This window comes from Apis laboriosa, unplaced genomic scaffold (genome assembly GCF_014066325.1).
Source record: "Apis laboriosa isolate Shangri-la unplaced genomic scaffold, ASM1406632v1 scaffold43_cov150, whole genome shotgun sequence".
NCBI classification, from domain to species: Eukaryota; Metazoa; Arthropoda; class Insecta; order Hymenoptera; family Apidae; genus Apis; species Apis laboriosa.
In genome coordinates, this window is record NW_025223292.1 from 1,921,574 (window position 1) to 1,939,501 (window position 17,928).

Here is a 17,928-nt window from a genome sequence, read left to right on the forward strand (position 1 = left end):
GTTCTTGCACATAGTTTTCCAAATAATTTAAAAATCTTTGTATTATGATCCTTCAGATTTTTAGAAATTTCAAGTTAAATTTACTCAAGAGAGTCTGATGACTGATGACTCTTGATGATTCTATATAATGTAAAAAAACTTAAAAAAAAAAAGATCGATTAAATCTAAAAGTAAATTATCGTTAATTAAGAGGAAGATAACATTCTCGAGAAAAAATTAATCAACAACCGATGAACGATACTTCAAAGTTACTTTTTTCTTTCGATGTTTTGCCGTTGTAACGGAGAGATAATTCTTCGAGAACTCTTCAACAATAGCGCATATTTTTCGCGAATCGTTTCTGTCTTTGTCTGTTTTTTTCACGCTGTCGAAGAAAGTAGCGGACAATAAGACTGCGAGAAAGTTAGTCGCTAAAATAATTAACGTGTACGTATCGTGCTCCATATTGACAACTTTGATGTAATAGAGGGGAAAGAAGAAGAAGAAGAAGAAGAAGAAGAAGAAATTTATGAAGATCGTTTCGTTGAGGATTCGAGAAGGTTGTGCTTTCTCGAAATCATAAAAATTATTATAAACATTGACCTATATATAATATAAAATATTGAACGAGTTTATATTTGTTCTTGGAAAAGAGGAAATACGAATGGAAAGTTAAGATGGAAAGGAAAAATGAAACGATTTGTTTAAATTAATGTTGATGTGATGAAGTTTTTCTTTTCTTTTTAAGAAACATTTATTTCGATAATATTAAATTTTAATGAATATCATATTTCGTAAATGAATATTGTAACCATGTAATTTTTAAGAATTACTTTAATTTTAATATTAATCATAATTCACGCATAATTTCTTTCTACGCGCATTGAAATCACCGCCAGATCTATTGAATCTGTTTTACCGACGTGATATCGTCGCTCTGAACGATGACTTTTTTGCCAAATTCTTTTCAAAATAATTTCACAATGATGACAAATTTCTTTTTTAATTATAAACGAACATAATTAATTTTCATACATAATTTTCATTCATAGCATATATTATTTTATACGTTTATCATATCGTGAAATAATTATTATCGAACGTATTAGAAATAATTAAATCATTACGAATCACGTTTCGAATCATCAATCTTCATTAAACGTCTTCGACTCGGTAAATTTCATTTTCTCGCCTCGAATAAAAATTAAATTCTTCAACAACATGCAATCATTCAACGTCTCATCAAATCCTCCAATCAATGTATCTTACTTTCGTTCTCAATATCGTTCATATTCACAAAAAAAGAAAAAGAAAACAGAAGAACCCTTCGATCTTTCGTGATCCATTTTCCTTCGAAACTTTCCTTTCGAATTATCTTCTTCAATCTGCTGCTGATAACAAAAGAAATCATCCTTGATTTATTATATAATCCAATACTCTCCCAAAAGTGAATCCGAACTGGAGGGAAAGCTCCCTCTCTCTCTCTCTCTCTCTCTCTCTCTCTCTCTCTCTCTCTCTCTCAGAGAGAATCGCCCGATCCACCGCTGGATTCTGTTCTCTGTCGTTCGTACGTAGAAGCCTCGAAGGCATAGCGGGGGCAATGTCAAGGTGGTATAAGGCCTGGTGCATCCCTGACGGCCGGTCATTCCACGCGGAGAAATTCTATCGAAGAAAGTCACTGGGAGGCGACGATCCTCGGAAGGGAATAATATGAAGAGTATCTCGTTTGTGCTCGCGTGTTCGTTGGTGTTAGGCGTGCAGGCGATCGGAAGATACAGGGGATTAGAGTTTTTGGAACCTTGCTCCAAAAGCGATTACAACGTGGAGAGTTGCCTTGCTAGATCGGCCAATGTACTCACCGACCGCTTCCGTCACGGTAAGATGTTGTTCGCCTTTGTTGTTAAGGATTATATAGTTAATATATATAATTTGCATTTGTCGATTATAAAGGAGAAGGTGGATAGCCTTGTCGTTTAATCTTTGAGCGATGTGATTTAATTTTCGTTGTAGATTTTTATTCTTTTATTTATTTATTTATTTTGAATTTATATGAATTTATATGAATTTATATGAATTTATATGAATTTATCGTATCGTAGTGTAGTGAAACGTTGATAGACGCTAGTACTCGTTTCATTTTCTTTTTTTTTTTTTTTTTTTTGATAGATGGATTTTTATATTTATAAGTATTTACATTAGTCTATCTGATGTGAATATATGAATATGTAAAGTATATCGCGTTGTTCCAGTTATTTTTCAAAATCGTCAATATACTATGTTGTTATTTTTGTCCTATTTCTTCGTCAAAGGATTCTTTGTGATGGAAAAAAAAAATCTACTTTTTCTCATTTAAATTAAAAGAGATTTGTATAGTCGATCCTAGAAAGGATAAAAAAAAAAAAAATTAAAATCTTTTTTACCATACAAAAATATCAACATCGTTTTAATTTAAAATTAAAATTATCGAAATCGAATATTATTTAAGCTTGCATTAATTTCTCGAAAAATAATAAAATATATTTGTTCTTCTACACATTCACAAATAATTCTACAATGTTATAATTATACGAATAAAAATTTTATTTCGCGCACTCGAATAAATTCTTCACGTCCCCTCCCCCTCCATGAACCAACGCATTCGTAACAAGAGACCCGTTAGATCACTACGTTTACTAGATGACTACGTTTTATCGCACGTTTGACGGGAGTCCCATTTTCTAAAACTGGAATTTGATGAAAAGTACGGAAGTCGAAAGTCGGAGAATTACAGATTGCGGGAGCACGTGGTGTCGTTTAAAGAGAAAAGAGAGAGAGAGAGAGAGAAAGAAAAAAAGAGAGAGAGAAAAGACACAGAAGCAGGTTATAACGGTGTATTCGAATGGCCATCCAGTGTCCTACATTCCGAGAACACTATACACGAGAGCACGATCGAATAGATTCGATTTACCTCGATTCAGATTGAATAAAACATTAAACAGAATTTTTACGAATCTCATTCTTTTATTTCACTGCTTTTCTCTTTTTTTTTTTTTTTTTATTTTATTGCTTTCGATTATTCTTGGTAAATTTCGATTATATTCTTGGTAAATAAATTAAATAAACACGATAATTAATTAATAGATTAATATTCGAATACACCAGATTAATATTCGAATATTCGAATTCGTTTATTAAAATATAAACAAAGTAAAAAATTGTTATCATCAAAATCGTATTATTATTATCGAAAAAAAGAAAAAAGAAATGGAATTATAATTTCACTTTAAAATTGAAATTTGTAAGGTTTGCCGCAATTGGGATACACAGAGGTGGAGCCCATCATCCTCGACGAGCTTCATATTGCCCTTGGCGAGGGACCAGATGGATATAGAGCTCAGTTCAAGAACATCACTGCAAGAGGCGTTTCCACGTTACGGGTGACAGGTTTGAGGGCCAGATTATCAGACGACGAGGTTCAATTGCAATTAGCTCTAAGCATTCCGAAAATCAGAGCTGCCGCTAAATACAGGTCGAGTGGCACCTTGCTTTTGGTCAAGGCAAGCGGAGCTGGAGATTATTGGGGCGAATACGGTGAGGAATTATTTTTAACGTGATATTTTACTTTTCTTAAATAAATCCTTCAATTTAATTATAATCAATAAAACCGTGAAACATTGAAATGGAAAGAGACTTATAAAGAAGAAGAACGTGAAGTACGAATTAAATTGTTAAAAGAGGATGAAATATCATATTAAAATATTTAGAAATGGTGTCCCAATTGGTGTATATAAAGGTATACATATATTAGTAATTTTAAACATATAAGCGAACAGTGTGATAGAACATCGGGCTAAGTGAAAAGGTAAAAGTCAAGAGCATCGTCAACTTTCACCGCCGACGCAATGCAAATTTGTTTTTCAGCTAACTTTTATGATCGCACCTTTTAAAGATTTCTCTGTTTAACTTAATAATAATATTTAAAGTCGAAAAAATTTATTCAACTCTTTTCTTATTGAGCAATAGTATTATCAGAAAAATTCTACAAAAAAAAAAATATATTTGTTTTATTATGTTATTTTATTATGAATAAAAAAGTGAAGTAATACAAAAGTATAACGTTTGCAATTTTTTATTCAATACAATAATAAATATATATATATATATATTTTTTTACACGTAAAGAAATTCAAAATTATAGATAGTAGTGTTTTACATCTTGAGAAACACTGTAGATGTACAGTGCGAATGGTATCATTGACCTCTCTAATGCATTCGCCTTGCAGAATGCAACCAGTTCTGCATAACTGCATCTTGATCTTCGCATGATAGCTTCGAGCAAAGTTTTTATTATCCATAAAGAAACAGTCTATAAAGATTCTCTCGATAAATCAATGCGAAATAAATCAATTCTCATGTATCATATAAATTCTGCTATTAATAAATTAAAATAAATTTTTAATCATAGAATTGCGAGTGTTTAAAACAATTTTTTTTTTTTTTTTTTTTTTTTTTGGTTATAGAAGGTGTAAAAGCAAAAGTATTTATCAGAGCGAAGCCATTCCTGGTTCAAGATCGTCGTTACTTGAGGTTGCAACAACTTAAGATGGATTTCAGTGTGCAGAATATTAAGATGGGTGTTGAAAATGTTCGCGACAGCAACGCTATAATTTGTAAGTATTTATTCAAAAGTATCGTATCAATAATTCGTGTTGTACGAAGAAAAAATTTTTAAGAGGAATAAAGAACTCGAAGAAAGAGAAATTTAATATAAGAAAAAGAATAAATTAAGAGAAATATTTAAACAATAATTTAAATAACAAATTTTTTTCTCGAATAATTTTTCTCTTTAATAATTTCAGTGGCAGCATTGAATCTTTTCATTAACACCAACAGCCAAGAATTGTTGAAGGAGATGAAACCGGATCTAAGAAGGAAATTAGTTCAAGTAATGACGACATTCGTGGAAAGGATCTTTGCTCAGGTACCATACGATGCTTGGATTCTAGATTAGTTATGAAAGTTGATACAAGATGACGGTTAACGAGCAAGAATGACCAAATATTTTGTTAATTGTTAAAGAAACAAAATAGCTAAAATGTCTCCCATTTTTATTTTGTTAATTTTTTTTTTGCAAAAAGATTTTCCACCAAATGCAAAAAGCAAAAAAATTAATTGAGTGCAATGGAAGTTTTAAATTTGATAATGAAATATTTAAATTATAATAATATCTAAACATAATTTTACCAATTTACCAAAAATCGATGTTAAATTGATTCAATCTTAAAATATTTTATGGTATTATTTATATTTTCCCTTGGTTTATTCATATATCATCATAATGTAAAAACTTTGTAGACATTTTGTATATTTTGTGTGAGATAGTGTGAATGATAATATCGAATCAATATCATCAATAACAATATTCATATTAAGTTATACTGTTCGTGTACTCATCGATTATATGACTAACTGAACAATGAAAACTGGAGGAAAGCTGCAAGCATTCGATATCTTTCGATTGTCTCAAAAAAAAAAAAAAAAAAAAAAAACAATGTATATATCGGATAAGATTTGTAGCTTTTTCTGTAGTTTTCATTTTTTTCAGTTTATATCATGATTTATATTATACACATATATTTTTTTACATATCTTGCTTAATGTTTACGTTTCTCATATACTTTCTTATTATGTATTTATGGTTATAAATGAATATTTATTTCATTAGATTAATTCATCGTTGTATTAAAATAAAAATTAATTCTTATCGAGTTTTGTGAAATATTATTTCGAAAAAAATCAAGCAAAATTACTCATGACTATTTTAAAGATAAATATAATATAAAATTTTCATTCTATGCACATGTATATTCATTATATATTTGAGAATAAGATATAAAGTTAATAGAAATATGGATATACGTACGATATAGACGTCATTTATAAATAAAACATCTTTTCTGAAATGTAATTACCATTTGCAAATTTGAAATCGATCTTTCCGTTGTATGACTCACATTATAAGGAAACATATAATATAAACTTTTTTTTTTTCTCTAAAAATTAATTTGCATAATACATATAAATGACTATTTTAAAAAAATATAAATCTTTTAATAAAAATTCTTCATAAAGATATAATAAAAATTATATAAGAATTTTATTTTATTTTACTTATGATTAATATTATTTCATTTATCTTTGATTCATTTAATTATCACAAAATTATAATTATTACATTGATTATTTATTATATTTTCTACGGAGAGGAACGAACGATACTTTTTTTTTTTTCTATCGTTCGACAATTTATCAATTTCAATGAATAGACATAATAAAATTTTTCATATACGAAATTCGAGCAAAATATGATGAAAAAAAAAAAAAAAGAGAAGAAGAAGAAGAAGGATAATTAATTTGTTTCGACTTTGAAGTTTCCGGAGGATTTCATGAAGATGATTGCTCTCCATTATTCTTCAACTATGATCGATCATATAATTCATGCAATCATTTAATTTGTTGCATCCTGTTCACAATATAAACTGAATATGATTGATTCAAGACAATAGAAAATTCCATAATATCAAAGAAACTAATATCTAAAAACTCAGTCAATTTTTCCAATTTTAAATCATTAAATTTTTATGTCTAACGATCATCAATACAAATAGCAAATCTGATTTTCAATTACACGAAATATACATATTCTTAAATGTTATTTCATTATAACAATTATATTATCATTATTATTATTATAAAATTTTCTTTCAACATTCATTTATTTAGAAATATAATTAATTGTTATATTTATTCAACTCGAAGATTTCGACCATTACTTAAGTTTATTTCATTGATATTCCAGTAAATACCAATCATTTTTTTATTTTGTGCAATTCAATGCCGTGATACAAGTTTACATTGAGATTCCAAGATGACAGTTATTTATTTACTTCGTTAATGTATCGCATTAAATAAAAATGTTAAAAACACAAAAAAGAAATTATATTGTAAAAGGCAATTTTTAATCTTACATTAAATTTTTTCACTCAACAATATTTTATAATAAAAGGTTGATAGTATTGGTAGTATATATATTTGTAAAATTGAAGGTAAAATATACGAATTATCGCTTAAAAAAAAATCTTTAAATTTTCTTATATATATATATATCTAGTTTTCTTTTCTTTTTTTTTTTTTTGTGATCATATTTCGATACATAAAATATTATAAATACATGTAAATAATATTACTGATCTTTATAAGAACTTAATTAATAATTCATGTTTCGAAACATGTATTCCTTGAATTTGCATTTTTATCTTAAACAATATTTCCGCACTTAGACTCTTATGATGTCTGAATATTATAGACGAAAAGGCATTTTTAAAACCTAGTTTTTGTATAATTGATTTTATAAAAATCAACTTCATACGAAAAACGAGTCAAGATAAAAATATTTGCCGAATTTTTAATCCTAATTCCTAAATTAAAATTCCAAGATAAAAATAATCTTAAACTGTTATTAAATATCAATGATATCGTCGAATCAGAGAGTCACACATTCACAAATCGAGGAAGTACATACGTTCGGACGAGGAGGAATCAAAATGGCGAATTCCTCGAAGTGGCATACGCGTTGAAAACCACGAAGATTCCATCGCATCTATTATTCCAAATGCGTATTTTCTTTCCACCGGCTATGCGTGTGCTATATACTCGCTCGTTTATTCCTGTTTATTCTTTCTTTTCTTTTTCAAAAAAAAAACAGACGATTAAACGAAAACGATCCACGATATTGGCTCGTAATATTCGATGACATCGCCGAAGGACGAGTCAAAGTACCATTTCTGCCTTGATTAATCGTGTGCTTAAATTTCTTTATAATAATTTCGCTCAAATATTTTCACTTCAATTGTAAATATAAATTATTATTGTATGACAAGATTTTTACTTGTTTCGAGGTTGATCGTCTCCTTGTCTTATTTTTTCGATCGAAGGAAATTTAAAATATAATTGACTGACAATTTTAATCCGATGCATAAAGATTTTGAAATATTGCTAATTTTCTACGATCAATCTTTTTTTTTTTTTATATTTGAAGATTGAATTTATATGCTTATATGCCAAAATTGAAATAAAAAATGAAGTACTTAATGTATTAGACAATAGAGATTTCTCTAAGAGAAGGGAAGAAAATTAATCTTATCGTATTTCAAATAATTAGAAAGATAATCGAGTTGGCATTTATGACATATTTATGTTGTGATTATAAGAATTGAAAATTAATCACGATAATCTTATTGGCAATTGTTATTCTTTCAAGTGATATCTCAAATTGCTCGTCGAAATTTTATATAATTACAATTCACACGCGAAAAGTTCACCACACTTTTTCAACTTTTTCAACTTAAGATATTAGAAACTGATACGTTCGAACGAATAAATTTCATCGTAAATAAAATCAACCCTTAGTTAGATATATCATTTAGTTAGATAATATCACGACATTTTCGTTTCATATTAACGTTCAGACAATGAGAAGTATCACGATACAAGTCTTGACACGATCACATGCTCAGAATTCGTGATCTGGATGCTGTAAAGCAAATATCATCGAACAACAACTGAAGAGAATTGGTCAGAGAGGGGGAGAAAGGTGGAACTATAAGAACTTGGGGCTAACCACAACAGTATTCACTTCTAGACCGACTATCTGATCATATGAATGACTACTTTGCTCTTGACATTCATAATCTTGTTCAGTTCGTTTTTAGAGATTGTAATATTTTATTCATCTCGAAAATATTGATTTTCTAAGAAGGAGAGATGAACAAGATCGCGCTAATCGGATCGATCGTGGTCATCACTTTTGCCACTGTTTTTGCGCGTGATTTGCGTAAGTGACATTTTTCAATTTTTTTTACTATGCTTTTTAAATTATTTCTTGAGTGAGTTTTTAATTAGAATCAATAATCTCGAAAATATATATTAATATTGCTACATTTCGAATTCTTGTTGGTTTTGGTTCAGAAAAAAATTTTTGTAATTATTTGAGGGAAAAATTTAACGTTTAGAATTAAAATAAAGGATCAAACGTATAGATATAATAATTTTTTTCTTATATTATTCGTTTTAACAGAAAAAAAATGAAATTGAAATATTTATGTCATATTTCAATGATGAAAACATTTGCATCAAAAAGATTTCAAGAATATAGAAGATAGTTATGTTTTAAATCATTAAAATTTATGATCTTTTTTTTCCATTTTGCTTTTTTGCATTTTATTACCATATTCTTACCGAATTAAGCAAGTTTTTCCACTAAACATTTGATTGACATTTAATTTGATTATCATACAATTCGTCAATTGAAAGGAAATCACCTAATTCAATTCTTCATCATCATTATATATCAAGCAACAATTGCAAAGAAACGTATGTACGTATTTTTAAAGACGTGTTTCAAAATAAACATTGGTCAGTATTTATAAACATTAATTTATGATAAGTTTGTTATTTCTTCTTAAAACTGTCAAGAGTATAAAAGATAAGATATTTATTCAAACAATTAGAATAAAAATCAAATAATCATAACCAATTTTTAAATTGAATATGAAATGTTAACAATGTATTATTAACACATTAAATGAAAAGAATATTTTCAATTTGATCAAATTATAATTTTTTTGAAAAATTATTAAATCGATAAATTTGAAAAATTTGTTACAGCCGATTTCATTCACGTTTGCAAGAAGAACGATCCGAATTTGAGCGAATGCATCACGGACAGCGTGAATTATCTTAAACCTTACTTAAAAAGCGGATTACCCGAATACAATATACCCGCCTTGGAACCATTTTTGTTGAAGGAATTGGTAACCACGAGTGGAGGAAACATTAAATTGAAGCTGAGAAACGTCAATGTATATGGAGCAAGTAATTTCACGATAACGAAGTTGAAGTAAGTTAAAAAAAATTGCTAAAAAATTAATTTCACATAAAATCTAATGTTTTAAAGTTTCAAAAAACAAATCAAATTAAATGTCAGAGAATCTAAAGAAACAATGTTACATATTTCCCTTTTGAGTATTAATTTTTTAAAGCATTTTGTTAAATTCAATTTTTAATTTTTATTTATCGAATTTAAGCAATTTTGATATTCAGAATGATATAATTTTATATATATATTTAAAAATTTCGAGATTCAGCAGAAAATTAAAAGAAAATTTAAATTTAAGGTTTTTAACTCCATTGTTAACATTTAAATTATCTCAAAAAATTAAATAATGAATTGATTATTGAATAACATTTGTAAAACTTCTAAAAGGACCGTGTTTCATTCATTCAAAATTCTGAAAAATTTAACTGTTTAAATTTAATTAAAATTATATTGTGCTCATATTGTGTTATATTGTGTTCTAACGATCATCATTATTATTTTGATTAATTCATCCTTGATTTCTCTGTAGATCGTAAAATTGTTTCAGTAATTTGAAATGGCAGAATATGATTATAAACTAAGTCGATTAAATGGTTAATCGCTCGAATGAATCTCTCGAATGATTCATTTCTCAATTTATTCTTCATTTTTTCTTTTTCCTTAAAATAAAAAAAAAATAATCTTGACTATTAAAATATCCAATATTAATTTACATCAAATTAATGTCAAGATAAAAACTATTGTAATGATTTCATCTCATTAAATATCAAAATAAGAAATTCTACAGAGATTTTCCTTTCAATATCCGATACAACGATATTCTTCGTTCTTGGTTAATGAAATTCTCTATTATCGTGTATAATATTAGTTCCTTATTACATTATTGAATTTTATATTTTATGTAATGAATTATATAAGAAAAATTAATAACCGATGATAAGAGATCATTAACTATCCGTAACAAAAAATTATTCAAGGAAAACACCATAAATAAAACGCCATTACATTAAACATACATATACATTAGAATTATGATAAATCGCGATCATTATTTATGATGGTATAAAATTTGCAAAAATTTCTTGGCATAATTATCTTATTTTTTTCGCCATTATTATTCCTTATAGTTGATTTACCATATTCAATTATTGAAATTAATTGCAAATCAATATTCAACGATGAATATTATTATTTAATTTCGATATAAAGTTGTATTTTAATGAATGTCATTCTAATTATTTGATGTAAAAAGAAAAAATATATACATAAAGACACTGAGTAAATAAAAAAAAAAAAAAAAAAAAAAGAGAGATTACATAATATGTCGTGTAAAACAGAAATGGGTACATCATTATGTCAAATTAATGACACGTGTTACGAGTTACAGCGATGAATGACCTGTCTTGAAAATGAAGACATTAATCTAGTCAATGGATTAAAGATATCCATGAAAATGATGTCGAATTCGAAAATTGATTCGAAGTTCAACATGAAATTTTAATATCAGAGATAAGATTGTTTAATTTCTTTCAATTTGTTTAATAGAATTATTAATTTTCATTCAGAAATAAATTTCTAGGTTACTATATAAATTATTATTCTTTTCTATTTATTTTTTTAAATTATTAACTATTTTATCAAATTGATTATCATTGAAGAATTATACAAATACTTCATTTATTATAATATCACGTTGTGATTTTGAGTTAATCTAATTCTTTTGCTAATTTAGGATCGAGACGACATAAATTTATTGAAAATGTGATACATAATTATTTATTGATCGTGTGACTCATAGACAAAAAAAAAAAAAGTTTAAATAAAGAGATCCATCTCTTAATATTCCACGTGTGCACGAGGTAATGGCCATGACACGAACTCTTGCGGTTCTAGTTAGAAATAATTTGTATGGCGAACGTGATACGCGGATCGCAAAAAGATATGGAACCCACGGAAACAATCTGAACGGAAACGATGAATGTCAATCGCGGATGAATCATTAATCAAAGAATTGTTATCGAAAAATTTCTTTCGAAGAAATTCGATACCAATTATTTTTTAAAATTACAAACAATTTTCCATTAAAAATATAATATATTTTTTGATATTGCTCGATCATTACCATAAAAAAAATGATCTCAGAATGTTATGTTATCGGTTAATGTTATATTATCGGTTAATTAATTATGACAATATTTGTCTAAACATGGAGAAGTTGTAAAACAAAATTTTACAATCAAGAGATCCGATTAATTAAATTAACTTTAACGAAACAAATTTCCAAATAATCTTCTAATCAAAATTTATTCTTTAATCATTTGCAGAAGCAACGTAGAAACTTTAAATTTCATAGTCGATTTGGATTTTTCAAAACTCAATATAAAAGGGGAATACGATGTGGATGGACAAATAATTCTGCTACGAATTCGTGGAAGCGGACCTATAATTGGCCAGTTCAACAATTGCAAGGCATTTGTGAAATTGCAAATGGAGGTGATAAAGGGAAAGGATGATCAGAATTACTTAAAACTGACCGATCTTCAAACCAAGATCTTCGTTGGATCTGGCTCCTTGAAGTTGGAAAATCTTTTCGGTGGTGATCCAGTTCTTGGAGATGCTATCAACGTTGCCATCAATAGTAATTTCGACTCTTTTATCCAAGAAATAATACCTATCATCGAGAGCGCCATCTCGAATACATTTACTGATATTTCGAACAGTATTCTGATGCAATTTCCTTATGAGAAACTTTTCCCAGGATCATAGATATTTTTATATATTTTTATATATTTTAGATAACGTGGATCAAAATCTTGTTGAACGATTGGATTGTATTATTAATATCATTAATGAAATTTGATAAAATAATAATTTTTTTTTCTATGATGATAAAAGAAATTTGATAGATAAATGAACTGGCGAAATCTTGAGAGTAAATTTTAAAAATTTTTAAGCCTTTTTTTTATTTTTATTATGAAATTAATATCGTATCAAGTTTTCAAACATGATTAATGATGATTTTTTATGAATTTGGATTAATGGAAATAATACTATGATTCCAAAAATCATTTTGTGATTCTCTTATGGTTCACAATTGAGATTTGGAATAATTAGGAATTTGATTGATATGTCTCAAGTAATTTTGTAAAATTTTGTAAAATAAACAAATTATAATTCAATTATTTCATTAATGTTATTAATTAGGTAGTAATGTTTTGTTAACTGGTTATTATTTTCATTAAATATAAAATATTTTTAACAAACATTTCTTTTATGATCTCATTACAAATATTCATATGTTATGCAATGGAAAAGAACAATACTTAAGATTTTCTAGAAATGTTGTATTTAAATATTTCTTTATATTGAATTAATAGCTGTTTAACGAAGCATTATATTATATATTATTGTATATTATTGTATAAGAGAGTTTAGATCTGAATTTTATTATATATTCAAAAATGATAATTCATTTTATTTCTATGTATGTTCAATTTGCACTTTGAAAATAAGAATTGTCAGTTTCTTTTTCTTTTTTTTTTTTTTGTGATTCACAATACAAAAAATAAGTATTACTGTTCTTCAATGATTCTTCATTCTTCTGATAATTTGATTCTTGAACAATTTGATTGTTAATTAATGTATGCATTATAATGTAATGTATACAAGGTTAAAAAACATGCCAAATAAATAAATTACAATTATTAAAAGAATTTTTTATTAACTATCTAAAAAATTTTTCTTGGTTATCTTGTAAGTTGTGTGATTTATAGATTGAGAAATAAAAATAAAATTCTAAGAAACTTTCCAATTTTGTAATAAAAAAAAAAAAATCTTGAAAGATATTAGGATATAGAAGATTGGAATATTTTTTAGATTTTTACAAAATTTTTAATCATTTTCTAACATTACAACTTTATTTAACATTACAATGACGCGACAAGTAATAATAATTAATATTCTAATACTTACATATTTATTTATGCATTTTTTAAATTATTTATATATTTTTCCATTTTTTAAAATATTTAAATTATTAGATTTTTTACAAATATAAATTTTATTGTATATTATTTTTATTTTTGCAATTATTTTAAATTGTTATATTTTTCTTGATTCTTGACTCGTTGAATTCTATACTCGAAATCAGTTAGTTATAATGTTAGAAGGCAAAAAACGTATACAATTTCGATTATTCGATTATATCTTAAAAATATCTTAAAATAATTGAAAAAAATATTTGATAGAATATTTTAATAAAAAAAGAAAAAAAGAGTTAAAAAATGAAAAATCATCATACATACATCGTTGCAGAAAATTGTTGGCAATAAAATCGATCAATGTTCTTCATTCTCTATCGGGGAGTAATTCATCAAAAGTGAAATGTTTACAGAAATTATTGCATAATTCAAGAGAATTTTTTGAAATGACCTTTTCTATATTAGGTGTGAAGATTTCTAATATCTCTTCATTATCAATCTTACTTAGCGTTTCTTTCAAAAAGTCGAAAACATCCGAATCGAATTCGAAAGACAAGCTTCCGATATTCAGATTTGGATTTATCGATTTGAAATAGAGATATTGTTTGCCATCGCGTTCTATTTTCTCCAAGAACAATTTCGCCTTTGATTTTATGTTTTCTGTAAACGAAATTTATTATCATTGTTGCATCCTTGACAAAAGTTTTACTTAGAATTATTAGAAATTGAATATTTTTACAAAATATTCATTATTTTGTAAATATTACATTATGATGGTAAAATTAAAAATTGAACGTGATATAAAATTATTATCAAATATTTTATATTGCGAATTAAAAATTAACTATTATTAAATATAAATACATATATATTTATCCATTTTTTTAAATAAATATTTCTTTAAAAGTTATTACAAAAATATTTTAACTAAGAATTGTATCTTGAATATTTTTAAAAATTTAATGGAAAGTTAAAATATAACACATATTAAAAAATTATTATCGATTATTTCGTGTTAAGAATGAACAACCAGATCAATTGATTCCTCGATTATACTTACCCCCTTTCAAAGTTAATTGTCCGTTTTTCTGTATAGGGACCAAAATATTCATGGTCATATTATAATCAACATTAATTTCATTTTTATCGAAATAAAAATTTATGTCCAATTCCATTTTCTCGAGGTCCATGTGCAAATATTCTATACGAAATGTCGATAATTGATACAATTTCACGTTCGTGCCAACAATCTTAAAGTTAGGCAAGTCGATAATCGTTATATCATCGAGCAAAAACGGCTCTATTGGCAATAAATTTATTTCGGGAATTCCCTCAACAAGCTTCTTGTTCAAATTTTCAATGCTTTTGATGACGCAATCATCGAAATTCGGATTCTTTTGACCACAGATTTGAATGTACGAAGCTGAAATCCGAGTACGTGATTTATTTTTCATATTTTTTCTTTGAAACGTGAAATTTTTTTTTTTTTTTTTGTTTTATTTTCTGAAATTAAACATTTCTATATTCCTTCATTCTTCTGACATATAAATTGTTTCTTCTGACATATAATTGTTTGGAATAAGATTTGAGGGAATGATTATGAGTATTCTAGAAAAGAGTTATTGAATATAACGACATTGAAATTATTTTGTTTTAATTAGGAATAGAAAGAAGATACGCATTTCCAAGGGAAGTATATAATTTCTTTACGAAGAAAGTTAGATTCGTAAATATTATGCAAACGTTAAAATATTAACAATTCTAATTCTATGTGATAGTTTCTTCCATAATATAGTTTGATCGATATAGAGCGTAGAATATGAAATGTTTCTTTCTTTATTTATTTTATATTTTAAACTTATTTAAAATCGAGAAACTATACATTTTCAAGATATTTTGGCTTATAACAATTTTATTTCAAATAATTAAGATTCATTAAGATTATATTATTAAAAATTTATTTGATAAAATTAATTTGGTTGTAAAGTTTATAAATGTAACATTACAGTTTAGAATAATTGATCAAAATTTCTTTGTCTAATATTCATCTTGATTGTTTTAACTTTCATATGCCATTAGATATATCTGCTTCGTTGTTTCTGTACAACATAGAATTTAAATGAAAAAAATGTTTTTCCGTATTGTTCGACCTTCCCTTGATTTAAAATGTGCATCATCATTTCCAATGTAAAATTCATCATATAAATCGACTCGTTACCCAAAGTAAATCATTTTTTTCTATAAACTACTTTTTTGTATTAAATTTATCATATTAATCGATTTTTGTCTATGTAAATTATCTTTAAATATATAAATTATTATTTTTTATAATGGAAATGGAATGGAAATTATCTGAAAATCTCTACTTATTTTAATTTTAAATCAATTAAAATAATCACATTTAATTAATTTTTTAGATATTTAAATGTATTTACTTTTTATTGTAATATAGATTTTCAATTTCAATATATCTTATAAAAAAGATTCAAACATAAATTATTATAAAAAAATTAATTTTATATATAATCTTATACATTTATTTTAATATCGTATCTTTTATTTCAAAGATTAAATATAAACATTTAACAAACATTTAAAAAAAAGATATAAGATAAAAGATATTTAGCAAATTTTATTTAAACAAATTGGATCATTAAAAAAAGCTTATTCTTTTCTGTCCTCTTCGATCATTTTGATTAAAACAGAAAAAAAATAATTTTAATAACTAATTTTCAGTATATATTCATTTATATATATTTAGTTTTTTATTATTCTTCTTCATTTTTACATACATATATTTATTATATAATTCTTTATACTATATTACTTACATTTATATAAATTAAATTCAATGCAAAATATTTCATTAATATTTTATTTTATAAGACTTTATTTTATAAGTCTTATTATAGCTTCAATATAATCAATAATTCATTGAATTAAATTGAATCACTAAATTCGTCTTGACTAGTTATAATTAATTACAATACTAATATATATAATGATAAATTTATAGAAATTTAATTAATTATATTTTTTTATATTTTAATTAACGAACACTTTTCAATTATTTACACAGATATTATATCAATTATGAATTTGAAGAATTCCAGAGATTTATTAAGATTCTTGATAGAGAACAGAAAAAAAAGAAAAAAAGAAATAGAAAAAAAATTAATTTGACAATTTTGAAAATTTCTGGAATACAATTTTTAATTTGAATTCAATTTAATATTTTTCTTTTATTTAATTTTAATTAATAATATACTTACGAACTTCAGATACCGTATTTCCAATAATGGCTATGATTACAAGAAGATACTTGGCATACATTTTTTCTTACTAATGATTTTAACTCAACCGATTTAACGAAGAAACTGATCCTCGTTTGTTTTTAAAAGCATATTATATAGAGCTTCAGTAATTAAAGAGAATATTATGTGAATGATCAAGATATGAATATTTGCATAATTATAAATAATTGTAAATTCATAGTAACGATTAAAAGCTATTCAAATTCAACACATATACAGGGTATTTATGTTATATGTGCACGTATATTTGTAGATCTTTGGAAGGTCGATTCTACATAAAAATTAGTATGCAAGAAATATTAGTTGAGATTTATTTATTAAGATTCAGAATTATCATATTAGAATGACAATTTCAGATTTGAAATTGTTTGTTTTATAATTATTGTTGAAAATACAAAGATATTTTTGTGAAAATTAATATTGAATTTATAAATTAAATTATTTAAATAAAATTAAGTTTAAATTAATATTGTTTCAAGTTACAAATTATAAACAATTTAAATTTGTACTAGATAAAGCGATGTTTTTCTTATTGTTATTTGTTATTTAACATTGAAGAAAAAATATAATAGAGTTATAGAGATCATTTTTTTTTTTGGCCTATTTAATTTTTATGTATTTCCATAAATGTATTCCAATAAATGTAAAAATTTATAAAAATGAAAATCTTGTAATTCTCATGAGAATCATGAGAATGAACTATGAATCATGGGAATCAAACGATAATATATCAAAATAA

The 17,928-nt window shown here is 25.5% G+C and overlaps 2 protein-coding genes across 4 annotated transcripts; one reads left to right on the forward strand and one right to left on the reverse strand.

The window, feature by feature from the left end:
* The first annotated feature begins 1,689 nt into the window (after positions 1–1,689).
* LOC122716245 lies at positions 1,690–13,158 on the forward strand. The gene is made up of 9 exons (XM_043939140.1): positions 1,690–1,855; positions 3,262–3,549; positions 4,479–4,628; positions 4,818–4,968; positions 5,392–5,398; positions 8,487–8,496; positions 8,777–8,851; positions 9,685–9,916; positions 12,220–13,158. The coding sequence occupies exons 1-9, from the start codon at positions 1,690–1,692 to the stop codon at positions 12,659–12,661; spliced, it is 1,521 nt and encodes a 506-aa protein (XP_043795075.1). The 3' UTR covers positions 12,662–13,158.
* A 731-nt stretch (positions 13,159–13,889) lies between these two features.
* LOC122716308 lies at positions 13,890–17,262 on the reverse strand. 3 transcript variants are annotated; one of them, XM_043939243.1, is made up of 4 exons: positions 17,148–17,262; positions 14,936–15,298; positions 14,200–14,535; positions 13,890–14,112 (listed from the first exon to the last, which is right to left on the reverse strand). In XM_043939243.1, the coding sequence occupies exons 1-3, from the start codon at positions 17,206–17,208 to the stop codon at positions 14,243–14,245; spliced, it is 717 nt and encodes a 238-aa protein (XP_043795178.1). In that variant the 5' UTR covers positions 17,209–17,262; the 3' UTR covers positions 13,890–14,112; positions 14,200–14,242. The 3 variants fall into 3 exon arrangements, with proteins under 3 accessions (XP_043795178.1, XP_043795177.1, XP_043795179.1); XM_043939244.1 differs by having other exon boundaries at positions 13,975–14,029; XM_043939242.1 differs by having other exon boundaries at positions 13,890–14,535.
* Between the last annotated feature and the right edge of the window lie 666 nt (positions 17,263–17,928).

What these genes read in the sequence shown, in the direction of transcription:
- LOC122716245 (XM_043939140.1), top strand. Translation starts at nt 1,690, where the DNA reads ATGAAGAGTATCTCGTTTGTGCTCGCGTGTTCGTTGGTGTTAGGCGTG. An exon ending in CACCGACCGCTTCCGTCACG is followed by an intron (nt 1,856 to 3,261) that starts GTAAGATGTTGT and finishes GAAATTTGTAAG; the next exon opens with GTTTGCCGCAATTGGGATAC. An exon ending in TGTTTTTGCGCGTGATTTGC is followed by an intron (nt 8,852 to 9,684) that starts GTAAGTGACATT and finishes AATTTGTTACAG; the next exon opens with CCGATTTCATTCACGTTTGC.
- LOC122716308 (XM_043939243.1), bottom strand. Translation starts at nt 17,208, where the DNA reads ATGTATGCCAAGTATCTTCTTGTAATCATAGCCATTATTGGAAATACG. An exon ending in AAATACGGTATCTGAAGTTC is followed by an intron (nt 15,299 to 17,147) that starts GTAAGTATATTA and finishes CTCGGATTTCAG; the next exon opens with CTTCGTACATTCAAATCTGT. An exon ending in ACAATTAACTTTGAAAGGGG is followed by an intron (nt 14,536 to 14,935) that starts GTAAGTATAATC and finishes TTTCGTTTACAG; the next exon opens with AAAACATAAAATCAAAGGCG.